Here is a 10543-nt window from a genome sequence, read left to right as displayed (position 1 = left end):
TCATCAGGAGCGCGCCCACGAGAGCGTGACGGGATTGGTTGGAAAGAGGGCGGTCGGCCGACGCCCCCATCCCATCCCATCCTCGTTGGCCTTGGCGCTTGCTTGGTCCCGGGCCCTGCTTTGGCGACTTCTGACTTGCAGAGCTCGGGGTGCTGAGGTCCAGCCGTATTCTTCCAAGGTCTCGGTCCGAGACAGGCCGACCCGTGAGTAAGACCGTGCACCTTGAGGCACGTCTGCCTTTCAGATCCCTCCGTTCTTCAGACTCCTCCCCACCCTTAGTTCTCCTCGGAGAAAGTTGTCCTTTCTCACTTCCCAACTCCCAACCTCCTCCTTCTTCACTGCTGAGAAGGGATCCCACTCTCCTCTACCCGCTTCTTAGGTTTAGATGCCCCACTGGCCTCTCTTTTTCAGTGAGGTCCGTGGAAGTTCGGAGGTACTGCAGAAAAGAAGGTGCTTTTAATTTCCCAGAGGCCATATTGCCATCTTCCCTGGCTACCCAGGAACCCCGAAGTTCCTCTGGGCAGAGAGCGATTGTAGGATTCCAGAGGAACATGCTCTCTCCAGAGCTGCCTCCTTCGAGGCCGCGGTGATTGTGAGGGTTTTTTGTGAGAGGTGGCGGAATTGGAAGTTTCTTTCTGAGTACAGATAAAGGTGATGGTGAGAGATGGAAAGACAGGTCTAAACTTAGATGAAAGTGTAAACTGCTAACTTGTTCTCGTTTTTATCTGAAAAGAGAGCAATCTTTTATACGCACCAAACTCTGAGTAATATATTTGTGTATGTGTGTCAAATTTTAAATCACTTGATGATTTTTCTCCCAGTATTTTATGTTTAATGACTTATTTATGCTGATACTAAATTTAATTTGCATGCTCTGTGTTGTCCTCTCTACCTAAATTGGCCAGACATTGGAGGCGGCTAGCTTTTAAAGTGGAATCATGTGTAAACAAATTAGAAAGTGATTTGATTCAGAACTGTATGTAGGTGTTTTACCCACATTTTTTTAAGGGTGTGGCAGATGTTGCTTTATCATTAGGGCAAATGTTGCTTCATCGTTGCTCTTTCACACATTTTAATCACCCATAACTTATTATATTTGCTTTGCATGTTATTTCTTTGGTTGCTGAAAGTGTCTGTTGATGGATCTTTTGAGAAAAGTTCAGAATCCTGTTTCCATCAGCCGAAGTTGTGTTCTTTTCTAAAAATGATGTCTATTTCCAGTCTTTACCAATTTGCCATGTGATTTTCAGGAAGTCACCTACATAGGGCTCTTTCCTATCATTTATCCAGGTTTAGGAAAGCCCTACCTGCATTTTGTAAAGCCCTACCTGCAATATTGTAAAGAGCAGTATTGTGTAGAAACCTGAAATGTTAGGTCCATGAATCAAGGCAAATTGGAAGTGGTCAAACAGGAGATGGCAAGAGTGAACATTGACATTTTAGGAATCAGTGAACTAAAATGGACTGAAATGGGTGAGTTTAACTCAGATGACTGTTACATCTACTACTGTGGGCAAGAATCCCTTAGAAGAAATGGAGTAGCTGTCATCATCAACAAAAGAGTCTGAAATGCAGTACTTGGTTGCAGTCTCAAAAATGACAGAATGATCTCTGTTTGTTTCCAAGTCTAACCATTCAGTATCACAGTGATCCAAGTCTATGCCCTGACCAGTAATGCTGAAGAAGCTGAAGCTGAACGGTTCTATGAAGACCTACAAGACCTTCTAGAACTAACACCCAAAAAAGATGTCCTTTTCATTATACGGGACTGGAATGTAAAAGTAGGAAGTCAAGAAATACCTGGAGTAACGGGCAAATTTGGCCTTGGAGTACAGAATGAAGCAGGGCAAAGGCTAACAGAGTTTTGCCAAGAGAACGCACTGGTCATAGCAAACACCCTCTTCCAACAACACAAAGGAAAACTACACATGGACATCTCCAGATGGTCAACACCGAAATCAGATTGATTATATTCTTTGTAGCCAAAGATGGAGAAACTCTATACAGTCAGCAAAAACACGACCAGGAGCTGACTGTGGCTCAAATCATGAACTCCTTATTGCCAAATTCAGACTTAAATTGAAGAAAGTAGGGAAAACCACTAGATCATTCAGGTATGACCTAAATCAAATCCCTTACAGTGGAAGTGACAAATAGATTCAAGGGATTAGATCTGATAAACAAAGAGTGCCTGAAGGACTAAGGATGGAGGTTCAGAGGTTCGTGACATCCCCAAGAAAAAGAAATGCAGAAAGACAAAACGGTTGTCTGAGGAGGCCTTACAAACAGCTATGAAAAGAAGAGAAGCTAAAGGCAAAGGAGAAAAGATATACCTGTTTGAATGCAGAGTTCCAAAGAATAGCTAGGAGGGATAAGAAAGCCTTCCTCAAGTGACCAATGCAAAGAAATAGAGGAAAACAATAGAGTGGGAAAGACTAGAGATCTCTTCAAGAAAATTAGAGGTACCTAGGGAACTTTTCATGTAAAGATAGGCACAATAAAGGGCAGAAATGGTATGGACCTAACAGAAGCAGAAGATATTAAGAAAAGGTGGCAAGAATACACAGAAGAACTATACAAAAAAATCTTCATGACCCAGATAACCACAATGGTGTGATCACTCACCTAGAGCCAGACATCCTGGAATGTGAAGTCAAGTGGCCCTTATGAAGCATCATTACGAACAAAGCTAGTGGAGGTGATGGAATTCCGGTTGAGCTATTTCAAATCCTAAAACATGATGCTGTAAAAGTGCTGCACTCAATATGCCAGCAAATTTGGAAAACACAGTAGTGGCCACAGGACTGGAAAAGGTCAGTTTTCATTCCAATCCCAAAGAAAGGCAATGCCAAAGAATGCTCAAACTACCACGCAGTTGCATTCATCTCACACACATGCAAAGTAGTGCTCAAAATTCTCCAAGCCAGGCTTCAACAGTATATGAACCGTGAACTTCCAGATGTTCAAGCTGGATTTAGAAAAGGAAGAGGAGCCAGATATCAAATTGCCAACATCCTCTGGCTCATCAAAAAAGTAAGAGATTTCCAAAAAAACATCTACCTCTGCTTTATTGACTATGCTGAAGCCTTTGACTCTGTGGATCACAACAAACAGTGGAAAATTCTTCAAGAGATGGGAATACCAGACCACCTTACCTGCCTCCTAAGAAATCTGCATGCAGGTCAGGAAGCAACAGTTAGAACTGGACATGGAACAACAGAGTGGTTCCAAATCAGGAAAGGAGTACGTCAAGGCTGTATATTGTCACCCTTCTTATTTAACTTATGTGCAGACATAAACACTGGGATGTATGAAGCACAAGCTGGAATCAAGATTGCTGGGAATAATATCAATAACCTCAGATATGCAGATGACACCACCCTTATGCCAGAAAGTGAAGAAGAACTAAAGAGCCTCTTGATGAAAGTGAAAGAGGAGAGTGAGAAAGTTGGCTTAAAGTTCAACATTCAGAAAACTAAGATCATGACATCCGGTCCCATCACTTCATGGCAAATAGATGGGGAAACAGCGGAAACAGTAACAGACTTTATTTTTTTGGGCTCCAAAATCACTGCAGATGGTGACTGCAGCCATGAAATTAAGAGACGCTTACTCCTTGGAGGAAAAGTTGTGACCAGCCTAGACAGCATATTAAAAAGCAGAGACGTTACTTTGCCAACAAAGGTCCGTCTAGTCGAAGCTATGGGTTTTCCATTAGTCATGTATGGATGTGAGAGTTGGACTATAAAGAAAGCTGAGTGTCGAAGAATTGATGCTTTTGTACTGTGGTGTTGGAGAAGACTCTTGAGAGTCCCTTGGCCTGCAAGGAAATCCAACCAGTCCATCCTAAAGCAAATCAGTCCTGAATATTCATTGGAAGGACTGATGCTGAAGCTGATGCAAAGAACTGACTCATTTGAAAAGACTGTGATGCTGGGAAAGATTGAAGGCGGGAGGAGAAGGAGATGACAGAGGATGAGATGGCTGAATGGCATCACCGACTCAATAGACATGAGTTTGGGTCAACTCCGGGAGTTGGTGATGGACAGGGAGGCCTGCCATGCTGCAGTTCATGGGGTCGCAAAGAGTCGGACATGACTAAGTGACTGAACTGAACTGAACTGAACACATATATATGGAATTTAGAAAGATGGTAACAATAACCCTATATGTGAGGCAGAAAAAGAGACACAGAAGTATAGAACAGTCTTTTGGACTCTGTGGGAGAAGGCTAGGGTGGGATGATTTGAGAGAATAGCATTGAAACATGTATATTATCAGGTGTGAAACAGATCGCCAGTCCAGGTTTGATGCATGAGACAGGTGCTCAGGGCTGGTGCACTGGGATGACCCAGATGGATGGGATGGGGAGGGAGGTGGGAGGGGGGTTTAGGATGGGGAGCAAATGTAAACCCATGGCTGACTCAAATCAATGTATGGAAAAAACCACTACAATATTGTAATTAGCCTCCAACTAAAATAAGTAAATTTTAAAAATTAAAAAAATTTAGCTTATGTATATTATGTATAATATACATATAGGTTAGTGCATATATCATAATTGTAAAATTTGATGAATTTCCACAAACTGAACACATCTGTGTAATAGGAATTCAGATCAAGACCATCACCCTAGAGCTCCTTTCTTCCTTTCTCAACTAGTCACCACACATAACCACTCTTCTGACATCAAAGATTAGTTTTGCCTAATTCCTAAACATATTTTTACAGCTACATAAAATTCTATAATTTTTAAATACTGAAGTTACTTATTTCTTCATTGATGATGTTTCTAAGTTTTCCTAAGTATAAGTAAAAGTACTAGGGAATGTGTATTTTATCTAATAATTTTTCCAGGAATAATGATCATGGAATGGCATGGTCATTTCAGAGATAGATTGTGCATGTTTCTAGTTTGCTTTTTTAAATAGTTAAACTCAGCTAATACTCCCACCAATTGGATTCCCTTTTGTTTTATAATTCCCTAACAAATGTTGGGTATTCTTATTTTTGTTTAAAATTCACTAAATTGATAGATAAGAAGTGGTATGGAAAACAGAATTTTGAACTCACTTGTTTTATTTATTGTAGGGAATGATGAATATATTAATAAAATTTTCCACTCAAAATCCTTTTCAATACTAGGCTCTACATGTTGAGACTGTATGACTCTGATAAGCATTAAATAATTCAGAACTTTCAGTACTGCTTTTCTGTGTGGAATTTTGATAAGCTACTTTATTTCTGTATTTCTTTGGACTTTAATTTCTACATCTGTAAAATGATGAAATTGGACTTAGTTACATAATATAAGACTCTGGGTAATTATCAGGAATATATAGCTTTGATATTAGATCAGTTTATAGAATAGAAGAGAATTTATATACATGAAATTTTATATACATATATTTTGCATAAACAAAACATATAAAGAAGTATATTTTATATGAACATAAAAAGCAGTGTTTCTAATCTATTGAAGTGTGGGAGATGATAGATTTATAAAGAGGGAAACAGAGCTCTTTGGTATGGAATGCTGAAGAGGCCATTTAATCCAGTTTGTAGTTTCAGGGACAGACTGTGCATGTATTAGTTAAGTGCTCTGCTTTCCAGGATTAAATAGTAACTCTTTGCCTCAATTTCGTCATCTGTGAAATGGGGATAATATTAATATCGATGCCTATTTCTTGGTGGTGTTTTGAGGATTAAAATTGCTACTCTACATAAAGTCCTTAAACAGTATCTGTCACATAGAAAGCCCTGCATACCAGAGGTTATGCCTTAGCCAAAATAGTGCCTACTAGGTCAATGGAAGAGCAAGGGCAAGTCATGGAACTTTGACACACAGAAGGCACTGTAGGTAATCCAGAATTTCTAGAATACAAAATGTGTAGATGTCAAAGACAGAGGTAATTCTGAGAGATAAGCAGGGATCAGGGCGAAGGGGGCTTAAATGCCTGTTTTATTCACCACTTTTTCCCTCCAGCGTCCAGTACAATGCCTGTCATAATATAGATGTTAAATAAAAACCTTCTGAGTGAAAAATTTATTAGGAGGCTATGCTGCCTCCTCTACATGATGCATAGCCTTTGAAGAATCTTCAAAGAAGTGTGACATGATCATCTCTGCATTGGTGTCAGTGTGCAGAATGGATGAGAGGGGCTAAGACTGGTCAGCACAACCAACTAAGAGGCTCTTGAGGAAGAGGACTGTACTAGAACAATGATAGTAGTTGTCGGCATGAGGGACCAGAGTTATAAAATATTACGTGTAGGGAACAGAAAAGGAGAAGAGATGAAATCATACTTATTTACTCTTTTTTCTCTTTTCCTTTCTCACCAGTAAGCTCTGTTTTGCCAGTTTCTTGAATACATGCACTGTGCTTCTTTTTCTAGGTCAGTTCTTGTTCTTGTTTGGCGTGTTCCATGTTCCATCATGTTGAGGGCTAAGACTCGGCTTTTTTTGCTTTCACCTCATCACCTGAGGCAGCTGAAAGGGTCATCAGGCTCCAGGCTTACCTGGCAACGACTTCTGCATCAGCAACAGCCCCTTCATCCAGAATGGGCTGCCCTGGCTAAAAAGCAGCTGAAAGGCAAAAACCCAGAAGAACTAATATGGCATACCCCAGAGGGGATCTCCATAAAGCCCTTATATTCCAGCCGGGATACTAAGGACTTCCCTGAAGAACTTCCAGGAATGAAGCCATTCACACGTGGACCGTATCCCACCATGTATACTTTCAGGCCCTGGACCATCCGCCAGTATGCCGGTTTCAGTACTGTGGAAGAGAGCAATAAGTTCTATAAGGACAATATTAAGGGTGAGATTTTAATGTGAGACATAGTATTTATGATCAAACATAACACTTCCTCATCTTGGCTTTTTGAAGGGAGGCTAGTTAATCTCTATAGAGCTAATAGTCACTTTATAGTCTAGTAGTCAAGGCTATACTCTGAAAAAAAATTTTTTTTTTCAGCTTACATGGTCAAAAAACTAGATAACCCAGAATAAAGTGCTCAATTCTTGAAATAAAACAATACCTAAATGCACATTGTATAAAAGGAATTAGGTGAAGTTATATGAAGAAAATTCTGAGACGTTGGCTTTGCCTTTGAAAAACTTTTAATTAAAACTGTCAGGATAAGAATGGGAGGGGAAAATGTTTCATGAGATGATCACAGAAAGGAATAAACAAATAATGTGGTACAAATTTTAGTTTCTTGCATGGTTTTTGTAATTCTATTTCCCATTAAATTTGAATGGCCAAGACAAGAGCAAAAATAAATGAGCATACAAGTACTAAATTATGTTAACTGTATATAAACAGCTATATCTTCCAATGCATCTTAAAAATATTTCTATCAAAAGTTGTTAAGATAAAAAAATCCTCAGATGGACATGAGATCAATATGTTTTATTCCTTCTATTCTTTATTATAGTGAAGTCTGGAATTCACTTTGTGTGTTTTTTAGTACATGGGAAACAGCAGATTCTTAGGAACTAAAGTACCTTTATGTACGTTTGTTTTGAGCATAAAGATTGTCTATTATCAAAGTATACTGTGATGAGAGGAATCAGTACTTTTAGTAGTGTTAAAATCAGTTTACTTTGATGCCAGACTGTTTAATCTTACCTAATTTTTCTTTATGTATTTAGCTGGTCAACAAGGATTATCAGTTGCCTTTGATCTGGCAACTCATCGTGGCTATGATTCAGACAACCCTCGAGTTCGTGGTGATGTTGGAATGGCTGGAGTTGCTATTGACACTGTGGAAGATACCAAAATTCTTTTTGATGGAATTCCTTTAGAAAAAATGTCAGTTTCCATGACCATGAATGGAGCAGTTATTCCAGTTCTTGCAACTTTTATAGTAACTGGAGAAGAGCAAGGCGTACCTAAAGAGAAACTTACTGGTACAATCCAAAATGATATACTAAAGGAGTTTATGGTCAGAAATACTTATATTTTTCCTCCAGAACCATCCATGAAAATTATTGCTGACATCTTCCAATATACAGCAAAGGTATCCTTTGTTATTAGAGGTTTTACTGTAGTTTTTAGAATGTAGGAATTTTTATAAAATACCATAACCTAATTTGAATTTGGTAATTGAGTTTGAGTAGTAGTTATAGTATAGTCAGGATGTGGGATTTGTGTTTGTATCTATATTGTTAGCTTTTATTTTTTAGTCTTTAATATACTAGTTTTATGGTCTGTCATTACCTATAGGAGTCTGAACAGTAGGCCTTTATTGTATTTTCTTTATTGTTAAAATTTTTATTCTCTGATAATTGTTAGAATCAGGGAGGGCTCATTATTTACACTTCTTTATTTCTCTCCACATTTCAGAATCAATTGAATAGACACTGGTGTCAGATAGATGGGAATCAAAATAGCAACTTTGTTTCTGCAAGAAAACTGAATTAGAAGATATCACTTGTATCTGCAACCACAATAAGATCCCTAATATTTCACCCCTGAAGTAGGTTCATTTTCCCCAGAGTGGTAGGAAAAGAAGGTTCTTATAGTACTTCTATATTAGCAGCAATCCTTCCACAGGGAAACAGAGCTTCTTCATTTCCTCTAAGTAATTCATTTATACTTTCCCCCGTCATTCACACTTTACTTTTTGCAGGCAATGCTCTTTTCTCATCAACCTTAAAATTAGACCATTATTTCACAGTAAAGAGCAAATCATTCTGTCATCAAATCTTTTTTTTTTTTTAATCTCTTTACCTCTTATAATTGCTATTCTCTCGTACCCTTGCTAGCATTGACAACTCTCCTCATTTGATATTTAGCCTTTACACTTTTCCATTTTATTCTTTTCCATAGATTCCATCTGCCTATGTGAATTGTATAGAATTATACATGCCTATCACCTTTTTTCAATTCTACAAACATGCATAGGAGGATTTAGTTGAGCAGTAAATGACAAACACACACACAAATAGCAGTGTCTTTAAGTAAATAAAGATACTAAGAGAAGTTCTCTTTCATCTAAGAGAAGTTGGAAGGTAGGCTGTCAAGGTCTTGGTTATATGGAAGCTCCACAGCCATAAGGATTACAGTCTCCTTTCATTTGGCTTTCTCCTCTATTTTTAGCGTGCCAACTCATGGTTAAGGAAGTAGGGAGGCGGACTTTGTTTGGGGAGAGGGACTCCACCCCTCTGGTTAAAGGTGAACTTCCAGAAGGAAGGAACCAAACTTCTACTTCCATCTCAGTGGACACACAGAGAGGAGATTGGAAATGCAGAACACATTGGCTCTCTGAATGCATGTTCACATACAAGAGGAGAGTGGAGAGTGGTTCTTGGGGTAGATAGTAGCAATCTGCCATTATGGTCTTGGACTTTAAACCTTGTGAAAGACTCTCATGTCACCTACAAGTTCAAAATTGCTTTATGTAATTCTTCATGTAAGTGATAAATGTGCTAGTTTCAGGTATTGATGAAATATGTTATGTTGAAGTACTTTGTAAACTTTTTTTTTTCTTCATAAGCCAAAAGCTCCTTATTGGCTAAATTAATCAGAAAATCTGGATTATGGGCCTCAAATACCCTAAGCACTATTCTTCCTGTTCATGACTGCTCTGCTAACCCATGCGTGGTTATGTTATTCCTTTAAAAAAATTTACCTGTGGCAAAACACATATGATGTAAAATTTACCATCTGAGTCATTTCCAAATAAACCATTCAGTGGCTCTAAGTCCATTCACTTTGTTGTGTAACCATCACCATCATCCATCTCCAGGATTGTTTTCATCTTGCAAAAGTGAATCTCCGTGTCTGTTAATAATTACTTTCCATTCTCCCCTCCCTTTGGCCCCTGGCAAACACCATTCTACTTTCTGTTTGTACTTATAAGTGGAATCGTAGAGTATTTATCTTTTTGTGTCAGGCTTGTTTCACTTAGCATAATGTCCTCCAGGTTCATCTACATTGTAGCTTGTGTCAGAAATTGCTTCCTTTTTAAGACTGAATAATATTCCAGTATTCTAGTATTTCTGTTACTCTTAGAGAAATTCTCTTAAACTGCTCTCAGTAGGGAAGCACCTGTTTGTTTCCTTGCTGCTTTCTTTGTAACTCTAAATGTGCTCAAGTAGTCTGTCAATGTCATGTAATTCAGTCCCCTTATTACTTTTGTGATGAATGTTTTTCAAGAGCTGTTGGTTAGTTATGAAAGGTATTTGCAAGTGTAAAATACAGATAATCCATACCATACCAACAACTAACTTTTTTTGAATAACACTTTATATATAGGCATAATACTAAGTGGTTTTGGTGAGTCATTTCTTTTAATCCCACAACTCCATGAGGAAGGTAGAATTATGATATCTATTTTAAACTTTAGGAAGCCAAAGGATAACAAGGTTGAGAAACCAAGTCCTACAGTCCTCTGGCTAGTTAAGTGATATGACTGGAATTTGAGCACTCTGACTTGAGTTCACATTCTGAACCCACTAAAATGAATATCTGTGACTTATTATTTACTATTTATTTTTTATTAATTCTTGGAAGGAAAATAGTTTTTTTTTTTTT

At 38.3% G+C, this 10543-nt stretch overlaps 1 protein-coding gene across 3 annotated transcripts in view; it reads left to right on the top strand.

Moving 5' to 3' along the window:
- The first annotated feature begins 39 nt into the window (after positions 1-39).
- MMUT (methylmalonyl-CoA mutase) overlaps positions 40-10543 on the top strand; it is a 33042-nt gene continuing 22538 nt past the window's right edge. Inside the window, exons 1-3 of one of the 3 annotated variants that reach the window (XM_061146895.1) lie at positions 40-207; positions 6396-6820; positions 7657-8024. In XM_061146895.1, the coding sequence (XP_061002878.1) occupies positions 6436-6820; positions 7657-8024 (753 nt within the window). In that variant the 5' untranslated portion in view covers positions 40-207; positions 6396-6435. Of the gene's footprint in view, positions 228-6395; positions 6821-7656; positions 8025-10543 lie in introns of all 3 variants that reach the window. The other 2 variants (XM_061146894.1, XM_061146893.1) reach the window with 2 other exon arrangements.

The sequence above is a fragment of the Dama dama genome, chromosome 7 (genome assembly GCF_033118175.1).
Source record: "Dama dama isolate Ldn47 chromosome 7, ASM3311817v1, whole genome shotgun sequence".
Taxonomy (NCBI): Eukaryota; Metazoa; Chordata; class Mammalia; order Artiodactyla; family Cervidae; genus Dama; species Dama dama.
Note: the sequence above shows the minus strand (reverse complement) of the source record. Positions and strands in the feature narration are given on the sequence as shown.